This window comes from Panulirus ornatus, chromosome 14 (genome assembly GCF_036320965.1).
Source record: "Panulirus ornatus isolate Po-2019 chromosome 14, ASM3632096v1, whole genome shotgun sequence".
Lineage (NCBI taxonomy): Eukaryota > Metazoa > Arthropoda > Malacostraca > Decapoda > Palinuridae > Panulirus > Panulirus ornatus.
In genome coordinates this window covers 60,920,346-60,939,253 of record NC_092237.1, presented here as the reverse complement: position 1 = coordinate 60,939,253, position 18,908 = coordinate 60,920,346, and the positions used below count along the sequence as shown (strand labels likewise).

Genomic DNA, 18,908 nt, shown 5'->3' with positions numbered 1-18,908 from the left:
ACGCCTCGCAACCATACAACATTGTTGGAACCACTATTCCTTCAAACATACCCATTTTTGCTTTCCAAGATAATGTTCTCGACTTCCACACATTCTTCAAGGACCCCAGAATTTTCGCCCCCTCCCCCACCCTATGCTCCACTTCCGCTTCCATGGTTCCATCCGCTGCCAGATCCACTCCCAGATATCTAAAACACTTCACTTCCTCCAGTTTTTCTCCATTCAAAACTCACCTCCCAATTGACTTGACCCTACCCTTGCGCTACCTCGCACACATGAGGGGGGAGGGGGATGGTATTCCATGTGTGGCGAGGTGGCGATGGGAATGAATAAGGCAGACAGTGTGAATTGTGTGCATGGGTATATATGTATGCGTCTGTGTGTGTATATATATTTGTACATTGAGATGTATAGGTATGTATATTTGCATGTGTGGACGTATGTATATACATGTGTATGGGGGTGGGTTGGGCCATTCCTTTCGTCTGTTTCCTTGCGCTACCTCGCAAACGCGGGAGACCGACAAAAAAAAAATATATATATATATATATATATATATATATATATATATATATATATACACATACAATCACCACTGGAAAGGGAAAATGCAAGTGTTGAGGTCCTTAAGCAGTGAGACGAGGCTTCGTTAATCTCTGTGGAGAGTTGGTATGACCTGACATCTGACCTTCCTCTCCTTACATGATGTGTGGACAAGGTTATTCTGGTGGATACTTCTTAATAATTATTTCAGTTAACAGCTTGTCACATTTAAAATGGCCAAAAGAGATATTTACATTATGATCAAATGTACCAGAGATCAGACATGATTCAAATTACATTTTCACCAAACAATTTGATTTAGCTATGGTCTTGGCTCCTACCCAGTTGATATAGGTACATAGATATGAAAACTATCTTTTTACATTATGATGATTTGAATAATAGTGGACATGACAGTATATTTGTAGTTTTTCTGTAAACTTTAGTTTTCAAGATACTTTCATCCCTGATTACTACATCTAAAAAGGGTAACCAATTATTCATTTCAACTTCATGCATAAATTTTATGGAGCTAAAGAGTTTAACTTGTGCAGAAAGTGCATAATGGGTAGATTATTAGGCCAAAAGCAAAATATGTTGTCCACATATCGGAGCCAAACTATGTTTTGTTCATTCATATTGTTTAGCAGATGGCTTTCAAAATACTCCATGTGAATATTTACTAGCATGGGAGAGGCAATTACCCATGGCCATGCCGAATTGTGTATAATGTTTGCCCTCAAAAACAAAAGATGAATTATCTACACACAGTCTTCTTAATTATGTTTTTACTTGGGTTGCCCTCAACGTTCTTTCAACAGCAATTTCACATGAAAACTCGCTAATCTATAAGGATATTTTAGGGGTTTCAGCTTTCTAACCAAATCCTCGCTGTTTTTACGAATGAATCTGAAAATGGATGCTCACAAACTGAGACATGTCACGAGCCACTTGGATAGCTTATATGTACCAGAACCTATAGAGCTTATAATTGACCTTGGGGGACTTTGGTTTGTGGGTCTTGATTAAGCTGTACATATAAGGTTTTGATGGGTTCTGTGTTGAAAATTGTTTAATCAAATCTTCCCTACCTATCAGCTAATTTATTATCCCTTTCTGGAATTTTCCACTCCATTTTTCTGTTAGATCCTTGTTTAGTTTCTATAACGTTAGTAATACCATAGGTATCCCTTTAGCAGCCACGTTTTTATGAGTTTTGTAGATACTGGCAATTTTCAATGACATCGAACTCAGAAATTCTATAGGTACCTCCTAATGAAACATTTGCTTTGTCTCATCAAAATAGGGCTACCAGGCTAGTCCTCCTGTCTCCTGACAAGCACCATACTCAAAACTTGCTCATTTTCTTCACATAAATACTCTTGTCAACTCCTGTCTACTTAAATGTTTTTAGGCATAATTCATGACAGAGGACAGCAAATCTGTGGCCCCTAATCCTCAGCACTATGGGGGTGCTAAGAATATCCAGGTTTCTTGCCTGACTTTTCTGCCAATAAGAGGGAGGGCTCTGGCAGTAGTAGTACCAGCCCCTTTCATGAATTTCCCTCCCTGTTAGAACTTTTTCATTATATCAACATATGTTGCCTTACTTGTAACCTCTCTTCTGTTGAATATGTCTAGTACCTCTCTAATATCTTCTGTATAAGTCACTTGTCTAATGATATTCTCACTAGTCCCTTTTTCACATCCAACAATAAACTCCATTCATGATTCCAGCTCAAAGGTGGTTTTTGTGCTTATTCCAACATCAACACACCTGTTGTGTGCCTGTTCTGTTTCTGTTTAAAAACCAAAACCTTTCCTTCATGGAATAGTGTGTTGATACACATCATCCCCAAGAAGGGTTACCATCCTGACCCCTTACATTGTCGTCAAATTGCTTTGACAACCATTTCCAAAGTCTTTGAATCCCTCTCAAACTCCTGTATCCTTATACACTTTGAATGTTGCAGTCTTTACTATGATCACCAGAAAGGCTTCCATAAGGCAAGATCCACTGGTGATGTTCTTTCCTATCTTGCTAATGTCCAGTCATTATCCCTGAAAGATTCTGGGGAATCTTGTGTAGTTGCCCATGACATATACAAAGCTTCTGACGGGAGCTTAGAGATGAGACCCCAACGTCACACCCTGTCTTTAGGGTTCCCTCCCTTAATTTACTCCTTCATACCTAGCTGACTCTTTGGCTGATCTGTCTCTGTGGTTCTGTCCTGCCCCTCCACTTTTTCCTCTTTTTCATTAATAACCAAATAACCTCAACACTGCAATCATCCACATCTTTAAATTCTGCTCCTTCTCTCACTTGATCTGCATCTCGTCTTGACACAGTTTCCTCAATAAACTTGGACAGGACATCTCATTGTGGTAGACAAAATCTAGTTATTTAAGGTTAATGCCTCCAAGACCCAGTTTCTGCCCATTTCTATATCAAAACCTTCTCACAACTCTCTTCTCTCTGATGATTCTGTAATTCCATCTACTCTTTCTTGGAAAACCCACATTACAGAAAAAGCTGTCTGCCTCTAAGAAACTGGGAGTCCTGTTAAGATGTTGACATTTCTTCTGAACAGGTGCTCCATTTATACAAAGGAGTGATTCATCCTTGTTTGGAGTTCTGCTCTCAAGTCTGGGGTGACTCTAGCTCTGCATCCTTACTTGACAGAGCTGAGTCAAAAGTGGTTGGGCTAACTTTAAAACTTGGCCTTCTTGCCCTACAGTGCAATGATGGTTCACCTTCCCTCCTTTCTAGACATTTCTTTGGTTTTTGTTCCCAAGAGCCTGTTGCTTGTGTGCCCCCGCCACTAGCTAGATCATGCAGTATTCGGGAAGTTGCTGCAACACATGATTAGTGTGTGGCTTTTGATAACAGTTTCTTTCCCTACACATCAAAGCTTTGAAACACTCTTATCTTCTCATGTCTTTCCCAATAATTATGACTTGCCTCGTGTTAAAAGAAACTTTTTCACTTCCTCCAAAATTCGTAAATACTTTAAACTTCTCTTCTTTTTCCATGACTAGAACCTGCAATTACAAAAATAACAATAATAATAATAATAGTAATAATAATAACAATAAAAAATACTAACTATATTTTTGACTATGTTTTAGATGTTATCAAGCATGTGTCACCAATTAAAAGAATTTATGGCATGTTACATAAGAAAAATATGTTTACCTATTTTGTGATAATCAGCTTGAAATTTCTGAATAACTTCAAATACCCATGAAAATTTTTTGCATCACTTTTTTCTATTACTGCTGGTGCTGTGGCTCTGATTAGCTTCACGTTCATCTCAAATCTTTTTCAGGTGTATATTAAAACTATCTGCTCGGGGGAACCCCTACCCACCACCCTAATACAGAATAATGAGGTTTTCACTGGACCTCATATGAGGCTTTACTGGTTCCTGCTCTCAATTTGAATTCCAGGCTAATTATAATTCCACCAATTATTCATAGATGTCACATTCTCCATACATGAGAAAAATAATTTGCATGCCTGTCATTCATAGATTATCAAAGATGCAAGTATGATGATTTGGCTTTCTGACTTTTTTATGTACTAATGATCTTGCAACACATATAATACATACGATGGATTGAGTGATGTAAAGGATAGTTAGGCTTCATTATACTATCCATCTAAAATAGAATAGAAAGACCTTAGGTAAGGCTAGCGGTCAGGGTGAGGTATAATTTGACAGGCAGTAATGAGATCAGCTAACTCACTTTGCTACCTACTCACAAGGTACTCTTTCTAAGTCTGCTGGAAAAAAGAAAAGCAAAATGAAGAATAAATTGGAATAAACACGAGATGATTAATAAACAAAAATAAATGAACAAATGAATTAAGATGGATGATGTAGTTGGGAAAATAGAAAGATATGAAAATCATTATCAAACCTAAAGAAAATATGATTATACTTTGACAAGTCAAGACCCTTTTTTAAGGAACACTTAATACATTACTATGAATAAAAAAATAATAAATAGTGAAGAGACAAACATATGAGGATGCAGCACCACTACCAGCCAGGGAAAAATGAAAAATAAACTATGAAAATAAGGCACTGTACTTCAAGCTTTATAGCTAAGAATATAACAAACCTATCCCCAAGAAACACAAAATGAAAGTGATCCAAAAAGGTAAGATACAAGGTGTATCAAAAGAATAAAGTACACAGGGAGAATTAGCAACATATGTACATAAATCACAGAGCAAAATCTAGCCGGAATAAGTTGTGCATACTATGACCTTAAACCCACCCAAAACCTATCTATTCTATTCTACATACCTGACACCTGTTCCCTCCAGGAAATTCCTATAAAGGGGGTGGCCATGGCAAAAGAATCTTCACTTATCCTTGTCCATGAATGCCTCCCTTGCATACTCTATTCTATTCCATGCATTTTCACACCAACCCTTTCAAATATACTTTCATACATTCTCCTTGTAAACTCCCCATTTTGAATTCCTTCTGTGTGAACGAATCACCTCAAAGTATTACATTTCACCCAGTCTACCACTCCATAACCCATTCCCTTTGCATGCCCTGCTGTACCACATCTCTCATACACCCCCTCATTTCTTCCTTAATTCCATCAAGTCATGCCACATGCTCCTCTCAAATACTGTAGCTCACTTCCACAGCCTGGATTCTTGACCTCTGTGACTCATTCCTTGTCTATGTATCGGCTGTGTAGGTCAGGGTAAGGATGATTATGCTGTCCCTTAACCCTCTCTTCACTTCCACACTTTAGGGACCCAATGACTCTTCTACCCTGTACTGCTCTCTCCTTTATCTCTCCTTCCATATCATAAAACTTACCCAAGGCAGCTCCTCAATACTTAAAATTCTCTTGCCTATTTCAGTCTTTCTCCCTCATAACCAAAACAGTTTAGACTTTCTTCTTTCACTCTATATGGTTTTGCAAAATCTATACTTTCTGTTACCTTTCAAACACCATTACTTTACTTTTACTTGTATTTACCTTCAATTGCCAATGTTTTACACACATCATAGAACAAATAACTTTCTGCAATTCCTTTTCACTCATGGCAAACAACTCAGCATCATCCACAAACAGGCTTGCCACTAGCCACCATACCTCACCATCAACATTCCATCTCTGGATCCCCTTTCCCTAGTTTTGCTTTCACTTCTCTTATCACTCCATCCATATAAGTATTAAAAAGTCAAGGTGACATCACATAGGCCTGCCTCACACCCACATGTAAACCAAAACTTTTGCTCCTCTGCACCAACTCTTACACATGCATTTGCTTCTCTACAGAATGCTTTCACTCCATTCAACAGTTGTCCCCACACCCTTATATGTATGTATCATTAACACACCTGCTGTTTCCATGCTAAATTACATATCAGATGCATCCACTTTATTGCACTTTCTCCTCCATACTTAAGCATTTCAGCTATAATATCACAAGGTCAAAAGGGGAGAAAAATATATAAAAATGTAGGCATGTGAACAAATTCTGGGTATCAACAATAAATTGTTTTTATGTGTCCAAGCAAGGAAGAAACAGATGAATGATATCTATATATATCTCTAACATCCATTCACTTTGAGAGCTCCCTCAAGGGAGTGGTCATAGCAAGTCTCCATTACTGGTGAACTTAAATGTTGCTTAGCTTTTATTGCCCTTCCCTTTACAGGCCACCACCAGCAGAGGGTGACTGTAACACAGTCAATTTCAGAAGCTCCTACCTAATGTTCGTACTAACTTCTACCCAGTGTGTCTACCTAATATTCTAAACTACTACTAATGCTCCCAGTTAATTTTGTCAAAAGGCATGGCCACCACAAAGCGCTTACCACAGGAAAATCTAGAGTAATGAAGGATGAGCTGTGTGAGAATGCTAGCAGTCCACATGTGGATGAGACACAAAGAAAAGACAGCTGTCTGGGTCAGATGAGTGCAACTTGAGTCACTGAAGTGTTGGCTCACAACGCAGCCATCACTGTCGGGAGGGTTAGTGACAGTTGTGTTGTGAGCCAGCACTTCAGTGGTTGTCAAGTTGCACTCCTCTGACTCAGGTAGCTGTCTTTCTTTCAGCCTCACCCACACATGGACTACTGGCACTGTATCCACAAACATACAGTATAAAAAAAAAAGGTTGGAACATTAAGTAGAAGTAGTTGGAAGGTGCCTCTGAAAATACTGTGCTAGAGTTAGCCTTTGTCAGTGGCCTGGCTAATACTAAGGCACTGCAGGCTAAAAAGGGGCACAGGAGTTCACCAGATATGGAGACTTTTGCCGTGATCATGCCCTTATGGGAGTTCCTGAAGGGAACAGGTATCAGAGATACAGACAAAGTTTTATGTAAGGCAATGAGAGATTGCATGTTTGTGGACACAATGCCAGCAATTCATTTGTTGCTAAGGCAGAAAAAAGACTGCTACCTGAGTCAGAGGAGTACAACTTGACGACCACTGAAGAGCAGGTTCAATAACCTTCCCAATACCCAGGTGGGTAGTACCTGTAATATACCTCCCTGGTCAGTGTCTGCTTACAAACTAACACCTGCTAGAAAATATTTCAAATCCCACATACACCATGATGCACAGATTAGTTTACTCACCATCCAGTGTTTTGTGACATTGGCAATTGTTTACCATCTCCCATGTGCTTTCTGGTGAGGTGCTGGGTGTTAATCTTGCCAATCTGTGTACTTTATGCATCCTTCAAAGCACTGACAGCAGTTGTGTGACAGCTCCTCAAAGCCATCTACATCTCATACAAAACAAGAAATTTTTTATGCAAAAAGGTGTGCAAGGTGTTGGATAAGGATGAGTCCAAGGCAGCATGTATTACATATACTAATACTTTTGCTTTGTAAAATATGAAGTCTGCAGTAATACCTTGGAACATTACAAAAATATATGAAGCAAATGTAATGAAAGCTGAGCATGAATGAAAAGGTCATTTAGTGCACTGACAAGTGAAACATGAAATCTGCCTTAGATAAATGAGCACAGAAACATTTCAAAGCCTTGATGAAATGGCTTAGAACATTTCCTGATGAACCCTAAACTGATAATTGTACAATAAGCTTCATGACACAGAAAAGTGGTACAATACTGTTAAGCAAGCTACACTATTCAGTTAGAGCTAAGTGTATCCCAGCTTAATGACAAAATGTGTCATATTTACCTATAGGTAGTTAGGTAGGTACTATCTTAATGAATGTAGATGCTTATAATTCCATGGGGTTAAGGCTATAATTACAGTAACAGTTAACTGCATTCTTAAAATTGTTGTGTGGTGGTATTTTCACTTACAGCATCAGGCTTAAAAATCACACTGTGTAGATACACATTGGTATATCTTCTAATGAGTGTAGAATCATTATTCAAACTAGCAAAAGTTTTCTATCCTATTTTGGGAAAAGTAAATATAAACAAGGACTTATGATAGGCTAAGGGTATTAAGAGGACTTTGCAAAGTAACTGACAAATAGTCACCTCCACCAAAGAACAAACTGAACAGCAAGTTTGGTAATATGGACGAACTTTTGTTGGAAGCTAAATGATTTGCTTGCTACTACACCCAGCTCTTTAATGTAGATTTAAGGCATTTCTTGCTTTGATTCTGATATGGTGTGATATATTCATATCATCACCTTTGAACTAATGCATAATGATCTTTTTCAAAGTATCAATTAAAACTAAAAACAAATGTCCCAGGAAAAGGTGAGAAGGAAGCACAGTACAGTGCTTCTTTATGAGTAATTATCATCACTTGAAAGCCTTGGTATTAGAGTCACCTTTTGACATTGGTGGTGTATCATTGCCAGTGACTCCCAGCTCCTCGCCCATGCCACGGCCCGCTCTGCCTGCTGCTAATCTGCTCTACAATGGTGCCTCCTCCTACTCCAGCCCCTACTCTACTTTGGTGCGTACTCCAAGCTATGGTTAAGGTGCCAATTTTTTGAGATAACACCTATTTCAGACTGCAGATAAATGAAAAAGATAATTTTGAGAGAAGACTACTTAAAATTACAAGAAATTTAATCCCTTTTCATTTTTTATGGAATGCTATGTCAAGATACTAGATTATCTAGCTTTCATTTCCAAATTGGTACCTTCAGTCACAGCTTCATTTTAATGTTCAATGTCCCTTGTCGGTGATTATTGTGTACACTTAGCTTTTTTTTTTTTTTGCAAAGTTTTGGAATGCAGATGCTTTTCAATTATATATTTTAATTTAGGCTTATCACTATTTTGGCTTTTGTGGCACTGTAATATATTAAAGTCTTACATATATGATATACATGGCACTGAAATCATTTACATGAAAACTGCATTCACATTTTGTTTATTTTTATCAGATGCAGATTTTGAATTTTTTTTATTTATACACCACAAAATATATTTACTGTACTTCACCAGGTTGAAAAAATATTGGAAAGTGTATCTTCAGTGCTTCCCTGTACTTGAATGAATAGCTCTGATTCTTTTAAGACCAAGTCAGAGAAGTCTTAAAAAGGATGATTACTAATCATGTTCAATAATAATCTAATGAATTATTACAGGTATCATTTAATTTTGCGAATAAATGATAGTTTGACTCAAGTCTCTCAATCTCTTTAGGGACGACCAGAAAGTCAAAATGATTCTAGACCATACACCCAATCTCTTACTGTCAACACTCAGCAGGAACCTGTTGCGTAAGTTTTTTTTTATGTTGCTATGTGTAATACAGTTTGTTCTTCCTTAATTTCTCTTAAATTGACTATATGTTACAGTCAATCATAAAGTCCATTAGATTTGAATACAGAAATAGTCATGATACAATTTTGTTAAATCACTGCAGCTTAAGAGATTCTTATATTTTAAATTTAAAGTGCTTTCTAGTTCAAGCATAAATTAATGCAGTTTGCAACTTTGTAGGTATCGAGCACTATACAATTACAAACCTCAGAATGATGATGAGTTGGAGCTTCTGGAATCAGACATAGTGATGGTAATGGAGAAGTGTGACGACGGCTGGTTCGTTGGCACTTCTCGAAGAACTGGTCTCTTTGGCACTTTCCCAGGAAATTATGTTGAAAGGGTCTGAAATTGAAACAAAAGAGCTTGAAACCTAGAACTCTTATCCTCAGTTCATCAATTATCATGAATTTCCATGCTGAATCTGTTCTGGGGGCCTTTGGTAAATGATTAGTCCCAAGAGAATCTTTTTTACAGTGTTATTTTATGAATTTACCTTATGTTTAAAAGACTGAGGGTAATATGGAAAGGATCTCAAGACTTCTAGGATATTCCTAGGCCTAGCAAGAGACCACAAGAATTCCAGTCAGGTGACTGTTGCTTTGTAATTCTCTCTGGACTATTGTAGGTACCCCCAGAAACCACAGTATGAATTGGGGTTCTTTATTATAATACTGAAGGGCATAGATACATAACTGATGAACTGTGTTTAGTATGCTGATGAGCTAAGCATACTGGCTTTGAAATATTAGATTTTAGAAATGTATAAAACAAAATAAGTTATGCTGACAAGGACTAATTTTGTGCCAATATGATTATAGTGAAGAGGATGAAGATATATGATTATTTTGAAGATTTTGTTGTGACTTTATATGAGTTTTCAAACACTGAGTCTAAATTTTGTTACTTCTTGGTTTTAATTATTTTATTACTTTGACCTATACATAATTATCAGGAAGAATGATGCATGATGAGTATGTGTTTCCTTGTCCGATGTACGTATATATGCGAATCATAAAACGTCCATGTTTTATGCATAAGGCACTCTGGTGCTGAAATATACCATTTCGCCTGTGCATTTGTGTATATCAGAAGTAGCATACATACGTGACTGATTTTTTAATGTGGATTGAAAGATGGCATTGTCCTTCAGTATAGAGGCTCATTCTTGTCAAACTGTTTGGTAGTGAACACAGTATGAGAATCAGTTCAGGTTTTGCACGTGTCTAGTCACACCCAAAGTGAATTTATTGAAAAAAAATTATGTAGATGTCTTGTTACCCTTTGCCGGTGCTTTCTTCTAATGTAACAGTCCATTATGATATCTTAAGCAATATTTATGGAGAAAAATATCCTTTTTGGGATATGCACAGTCACAGGGCATAAATTTACTCCACAAACTTTGCTTAAAATGCACGATATTCAGGTTTTGTCTAAAGTGTAATCTGTGCTGTCCTAATACTGCTCCTGCCTTTCCTGCCTATTCTTTTGTTATGATTCTTTTATTTAGTTATTCACCTCATTTTAGCATTATGGATATTGGAGTGAACATGGTATAATGTAAATTATGATGTTTAAATGCCTTTTTCAGTTGATTATGATACTGTAATTGTTCTTCACCTCACATTTATTCATGTACATTTTCAAGTTAAATCATTTAATAAGACTATGTGTATAAAGGAAGAATTGTACCTTGAAAAACAGGTTGAATTATGAACCAGAAAGTGAAAATGAAAGGTTCATGTTGGTGCCACGTGAACATTAAATGTTCAAAACAAAGCTCTTTTCAACGTCCATTTGTTGATGTTCTTGTACAAAGATGCTTTTATAATTTACCTGTTAGAGTATTATTAATTTTTTATTACCAGTTTTATATTAAACAGATATACCAACAAATGGAATTTTGAATAGTATGTTTTGAATATTTTCTGTTTTTATGTCACCTCTTTGCAATCTACAATTTTCCTTTCCGGGGGAGACAAGAAGGACGTGTGGTCATAGTGAGTGTGGCCGTTCTTAAAAATGAAGCGTTCAGGTTCTTTTATACAGTAAATAGTGAGGGACCCTCAAAACTCATTTTATAGCATGAAAAAAAACTGTGCTGCAATGAACTATGCCTGTGCTTCCGTATCAATCTTCCTCTTGTAACTTGTTACAACCATTATTTTATTACCAAGGTTAAGTGCAGATAGCATTTAAGAGTTTTAGCTTTGCAAAAAACTAATTATTTATTGTACCAAAGTCTAATTGGCATTGCTGAAATGTTTGCTTGTTTTTTTTTCTTTTTTTTACAAATAAGCCATGTTCAGCATGTAAAAAGCTTTGTGGATATTTCATTAAGGCTAAATCCGTACAGAAAGAGCAGAATTAGCCTTAATGGTGTTTGACATTAAAATTTACAATTGTTGAGCATGTCTTAATTTTCTTATAGACTTTAGTTTGACAAGGCACACTACACTACACTGAATAGAATGAATGAATGATGGAAAGCTTTGTTGCCTCTACCAATGTTATACAGTATAACAGTTTCGGAGTTGTAAAATCAAGTGCCTTTTTATGGTAGACAGAGTATTGTTTAGATCAGAGGAGTTTGCCAGTAGCTATCTTACCTCACAATGCATTATTTACCATTTAACTTTGTGTCCCCTGAAAAAATTTGGTTGTCAAATATTCTAAAATTGAATCTCAAATTATCAGAAGAGGGGTATTTGTGGGCTTCTTCACTTCAGTATAATTCTTTCCTGTTGTTATGCACAATTTACTTTAGCTAATCATGTAGAATATGATAATAAAATGGAAGATTATAATTGTATATACTTTTTTATCCCAAAATGGCTTTGGCAAATATGTAGTTGATTCCAGACTGTGTAGATGCTTATAGGTACATGTAATCATATTTACTCTTCTGTGCTGATATTTCTAAACACTCTAACTTTGTAGATGTAAATTTTATGCTCATTATCACAAAATTATTTTTGTTGTTCAGAACCCTCTTAAGGACTTAAAGATGTATTCTTAAATTCCCCTAAACTGCTTATATGACTTTGGCACTTTGTTCCCAGATGGCTTATTTATGGCTTAAAAGAATAATGTTACAGTTGTATCATATTTATTTCATATTTATCATACTTTGTCGCTGTCTCCTGCGTTAGCGAGGAAACAGACAAAAGAATGGCCCAGCCCACCCACATACACATGTATATACATATATGTCCACACACACATATACATACCTATACATTTCAACGTATACATATATACATACATGGATATATACATATATACACATATACATAATTCATACTTGCTGCCTTTATTCATTCCCTTCGCCACACCGCCACACGTGAAATGACACCCCCCCCTCCCCCCGCATGTGCACGAGGTAGCGCTAGGAAAAGACAACAAAGGCCACATTCATTCACACTCAGTTTCTAGCTGTCATGTGTAATGCACCGAAACTAGAGCTCCCTTTCCACATCCAGGCCCCACAAAACTTTCTATGGTTTACCCCAGATGCTTTACATGCCCTGGTTCAATCCACTGACAGCATGTCGACCCTGGTATACCACATCGTTCCAATTCACTTACTCTGATTTGGTCTCCCACTTCTCCTCGTTCCCTCCACCTCTGACACATATATCCTCTTTGTTAATCTTTCCTCTCTCATTCTCTCCATGTGACCAAACCATTTCAAAACACCCTCTTCTGCGCTCTCAACCACACTTTTTATTACCACACCTCTCTTACCCTTTCATTACTTATTTGATCAAACCACGTCACACCACATGTTGTCCTCAAACATCTCATTTCCAACACATCCATCCTCCTACGCATAACCCTATCTATAGCCCACGCCTCACAACCATATAACATTGTTGGAACCACTATTCCTTCAAACATACCCATTATTGCTTTCCAAGATAATGTGATCGCCTTCCACTTATTCTTCAACGCTTTCAGAACTTTCGCCCCCCTCTCCCACCCTGTGACTCACTTCCGCTTCCATGGTCCCATCCGCTGCCAAATCCACTCCCAGATATCTAAAACACTTCACTTCCTCCAGTTGTTCTCCATTCAAACTTACCTCCCAATTGACTTGTCCCTCAACCCTAATGTACCTAATAACCTTGCTCTTATTCACATTTACTCTCAGCTTTCTTCTTTCACACACTTTACCAAACTCAGTCACCAGCTTCTGCAGTTTCTCACCCTAATCAGCCACCAGCGCTGTATCATCAGTGAACAACTGACTCACTTCCCAAGCCCTCTCATCCACAACGGACTGCATACTTGCCCCTCTCTCCAAAACTCTTGCATTCACCTCCCTAACAACCCCATCCATAAACTAATTAAACAACCATGGAGACATCACGCCCCACTGTCGCAAACTGACATTCACTGAGAACCAATCACTTTCCTCTCTTCCTACTCATACACATGCCTTACATCCTCGATAAAAACTTTTCACTGCTTCTAGCAACTTGCCTCCCACACCATATATTCTTAATACCTTCCACAGAGCATCTCTATCAACTCTTATCATATGCCTTCTCCAGATCCATAAATGCTACATACAAATCCATTGGTTTTTCTAAGTATTTCTCACATACATTCTTCAAAGCAAACACCTGATCCACACATCCTCTACCACTTCTAAAACCACACTGCTCTTCCCCAATGTGATGCTCTATACATGCCTTCACCCTCTCAATCAATACCCTCCCATATAATTTCCCAGGAATACTCAACAAACTTATACCTCCGTAATTTGAGCACTCAGTTTTATCCCCTTTGCCTTTGTACAATGGCACTATGCATGCATTCTGCCAATCCTCAGGCACTGCACCATGAGCCATACATACATTAAATGTCCTTACCAACCAGACAACAACACAGTCACCCCCATTTTTAATAAATTCCACCGCAATACCATCCAAACCTGCCACCTTGCTGGCTTTCATCTTCCACAAAGCTTTCACTACCTCTTCTCTGTTTACCAAATCATTCTCCCTAACCCTCTCACTTCGTATATCACCTCACTAAACACCCTATATCTACCACTCTATCATCTAACACATTCAACAAACCTTCAAAATACTCACTCCTTCTTCTCACATTACCATTACTTGTTATTACCTCCCCATCAACCCCCTTCACCGAAGTTCCCATTTGTTCTCTTGTCTTACACACTTCATTTACCTCCTTCCAAAACATCTTTTTATTCTCCCTAAAATTTAATGATGCTCTCTCATCCCAACTCTCATTTGCCCTTTTTTCACCTCTTGCACCTTACTCTTGACCTCCTGCCTCTTTCTTTCATACATCTCCCAGTCATTTGCACTATTTCCCTGCAAAAATTGTCCAAATGCCTCTCTCTTTTCTTTCACTGATAATCTTACTTCTTCATCCCACCACTCACTACCCTTTCTAATCTGCCCACCTCCCACGCTTCTCATGCCACAAGCATCTTTTGCGCAAGCCATCACTGCTTCCCTAAATACATCCCATTCCTACCCCACTTCCCTTACGTCCTTTGCTCTCACCTTTTTCCATTCTGCACTCAGTCTCTCCTGGTAGTTCCTCACACAAGTCTTCTTCCCAAGCTCACTTACAGTTGTATTAGTAAAAAAATTATTCAGTTACATAATTCAAAAATTGCTCCTCCCTAATACTTTTTCCTTACAAGCACTTGTTCCGAGAAGAATGTTTGAAGTAACAGAAAAAGGTCTAGTGAATCACTCATGCAGTTCCTGATTAAGAAAAACATGAGAAAATAGTTGAGCAAACTTCCTGAAATATTTAGTCATCATAGTAATCATTCTCATACTAAATCTGAGTGTGAGAGCAGCTAAATAAACTTTGGATGATGATGATGTAATGTCTACAACTTTTTCATGAAACAGAAGTTTTTTAGTTGAATATGATGTTCCACCTTTACCACCCCCAAAGAACAGTTTTCAAACATATTACTTATCTATAAAATCCATACATCTCCCCACCCATACCACCCCCAGAGAAGTTATCAAACATTTAACTTATCTATATATTACATGCATCGCTTTCCTTCAATGAGTACATGGTACATAATACAGTGAAAAACCTCATCTTGGATGACAATAAAAAGTTGTCAAATCATGCCTTCTTATAAAAGACAAAGTACAGTTTAGATTGGAGGAGTTTGTCAGTAGCAAGCTATTTTAACTCCAATGCATTATTTACCATTTAACTTTGTGCACCTAAAAATTATGCTTTCTCCAGATCCCTTAAATGTCACGTACAAATACATCTGTTTTTCTAAGTATTTCCCACAGATTCTTTTAAGCAAACATGTGATCCATAGATCCTATATCACTTCTGAAACAATACAGCTCTTCCCCAATTTGATGCTCTGTATACGACTTTGCCCTTTCAATCAATACCCTCCCACACAAAGTACCATGTTCAGTCAACAAACACCTCTGTAGTTTGAACACTCACCTTTATCCTTATCCCCATTGCCTTTATACAATCATCAGGCACCTTACCATGATCCATACATACAGTGAGAATCTTTACTAATCAGTCACCAAAATAGTCACCCCCTTTCCTGATAAATTCAACTGCAATACCATTCACTACAGCTGCCTTGTCACACTTCATCATATGGAAAGTTTTCACCACCAAACCACTCTCCATTAGTTTCTCACTTCTTGGATAGGTAGGCAAGTATATAGTCTGTGGTGGATGAAAGGGTCTGGGAAGTGAATCAGTTGTTGTCTGCCGATGATATAGCACTGGTGGCAGATTCGGGTAAGAAACTGCTGAAATTGGTGACTGAGTTTGGAAGTGTGGGTGAAAGGAGCAAACTAAGAGTAAATGTGAATAACTAAGATTATTAGATTCAACAGGATTGAGGGACAGGTTAGTTGAGGTGTGTTTCAATGAAGAAAACACATAGGAAGTGAAGAGTTTTAAATACCTAGGAATGACCATGGCAACAAATGGAACCATGGAAGCGGAAGTGACTCATATGATGGGCGAAGGGGGGGGGGTGAAGGTTTTGGAAGCAGTGAAAGACAGAATGCTACCTGGAAGGGCAAAAATGGGCATGTTTGAAGGAATAGTAGTCCCAACAATATTATATGGATGTGAGGCATGGGCTATAGATAAGTCTGCTCAAACGAGGGGGAATGTTGGAAATGAAATGTTTGAGGTCAGTATGTGGTGTGAGGTGGTATGCTCAAGTAAGCAGTGAAAGGGTAAAAGAAAGGTGTGGCAATAAAATAAGTGTGGTTGAGACTTTAAGACGGTGTGCTGAAATGGTTTGAATATATGGAGAGAATGAGTAAGGAAAGGTTGACAAAGAGAGTATATGTGACAGATGTGGAGGGAACAAGAAGAATGAGGGAGACCAAATTGGAGATTGAAGGATGGAGCAAAACAGATTTAGAGCGATCAGGGCCTGAACATGCAAGAGGGTGAAAGGCGTGCAAGGGAGAGTGAATTGGAACAATGTGGTATACTGGACTGAACTAAGTCATGTTTAGCACCCACGGTAGAAACATGAAGAGGTCTGTTGGGCCTGGTTGTGGATAGGCAGGTGTGGTGTGGTTCCGGTACCATCAGCAAAAAATCTTCACGCAACATTGTTTAGCAATATAAATGGAGAATGTCATTAGGTATAAGGCTTGCGAACTTAATGCACGTGCCAACACTGGAAGGACGCTGCTCAACAAAACTATCATATCTTGAACATTTTAAGCATACATTTTCTTTTCCGATGTTTTCATGTCTGAAATTAATATGAACTTAGGAAATAAAACAATCCAGTTAGAGACCAAATTTTTTGACTCATAATTGCACAAACCATTTGGTGCAGCGATAGGGCAAGGGACATTGAACGGATTTAAAAATACAAGTAATATCGATTCATACTTTCAAGCTAAATTTATACAAAGCAGCTCTTGCACTTGAAGCTGTACTAAAAATGCCAATTCCCTGACCAACAGCAGTGACTTAACCGAATTTCAGTGAATACATCTACTTGCATATTTTTTGGTTTCTGAGTACAGTATATTGTTATATCTTTTTATAAACTTTTCTAGGAACTGGGTTATCATGAAAATTGTATAATCTTCCTGCACTTATAAAAAATGATAACTGAGAATGGCCCCCTACTGTTCTCCGAAATCGTAGGAATTACAATCTCAGGGGCAGAGGTCTTCTTGGTCCACCGTCACACAGTATCACAGTAATTACATGAGACGTTTAACCTTAACTGGAATTACCGTGCCTTCCATGACTTCCGCTCAGAGAGCCACCGTTAATCTCCCAGAGCCATGACGTGTCACACAGCGACTCCCCAACTAACGTAATGCTCAAACAAAGCTAAAACAACTAAATGACAATCAACCGTGGTCATTCACTAGACGTGGTGCTATTTGTAGTTGAATAAGGTTACCGGCAGCCAAGAGTTTGTGTGCTACTGAGCCTAACTCGACGACATGCGCCGTTCGCCTTTCCCTGGCCAACAACCCTGTAGTAGCACCATCTGGTACAATAAATGCTCAGCGAAGCAGTAACCAGGGTCGGGACTACATATGTCAATTTAAAAGCGTCGTTGCAGCTACGCCGGACGTGACATCATTGGAGGGGAGAGGGAGTTAGATCTTCCTGGGGAAAGTGTAAGGCTGCAAATTAAAATACATGTGTTTTTGAATCCGATAGTTTATTGAATGCTTACTCCAAATGAAATGACAATTACGACGTGTATAATCCGGATCTGATAAGTTTGCTTAATAAGGTAATTCATTTAGAAGTGGTGTGCGATCTCTCAAATGATTGGTAGGTGGCGGTGGGCGCTGGGTACAAAGAAGGGGTGGCGGCGGAGACTTTTTCCCAGGAAGAACAAGAGAATGATACAGTGAAGTAAACAGAGAAAAAGAAAAACATCAGATCTTATCCAGTCAAACTTAACCAAATGGGTGAAAAAAGGCGCCGAATGACCCGTCACCTCGAGATATGAAAGAAGTCACGAGCCTTTCTGCTTTTAAAAATTTGGTAAATACATTGAGGTTAAGTTTCCTGGGACTGAAAGCTGACAGATGCCGTTACTGTACTGAAGGAAGGTGATAGAAAATGTGCTGTACTGTATACCATCCCCTTAGTAACCCCCTATCTTAATCCTCGTAGAAAGTCATGGATTCATCATTCGGAATAAGCTTACAAAATCGTTAGAATATAAGAAATAATGGATGGTTTATCATTATAGCTTTCCTAGTCACAGACACCGTCATACAGATTTACTGGACTTCATCAGACTGTAAAACAAGAACAGAAACGGCATCCTTCGTACACTATTTGGATTTCCAAAAGACTTTGATAAAGTTCTGCATGTGAAACTAAACAAAAAAAGCTAGCTAAGAATACTGGTGATGAAATCTGCAACTGAAAATAAAAATTCCAAAAAACACAACCAACAGAATCAAATGGTAAATGATTTAGTAATTAGCGTTAGTTGTACATACCTCAAGTCTCAGTACTTGCCCAGTTTCTTTTCTGTTATGCATACATAACACGCAGAATTGGGTCTCTATCTAAAAAGTCTCTATATCTGCTGGCAATAGAAA

The 18,908-nt window shown here is 38.0% G+C and overlaps 1 protein-coding gene across 23 annotated transcripts in view; it reads left to right on the top strand.

The window, feature by feature from the left end:
• LOC139753492 (uncharacterized) overlaps positions 1-12,107 on the top strand; it is a 609,003-nt gene extending 596,896 nt beyond the window's left edge. For 22 of the 23 annotated variants that reach the window (XM_071670098.1, XM_071670099.1, XM_071670100.1 and 19 more), the window contains 3 exons: positions 8,385-8,482; positions 9,181-9,257; positions 9,481-12,107. In XM_071670098.1, the coding sequence (XP_071526199.1) occupies positions 8,385-8,482; positions 9,181-9,257; positions 9,481-9,649 (344 nt within the window). In that variant the 3' untranslated portion in view covers positions 9,650-12,107. The remainder of the gene's footprint in view (positions 1-8,384; positions 8,483-9,180; positions 9,258-9,480) is intronic. The other variant, XR_011713724.1, reaches the window with a different exon arrangement.
• Positions 12,108-18,908: the final 6,801 nt, after the last annotated feature.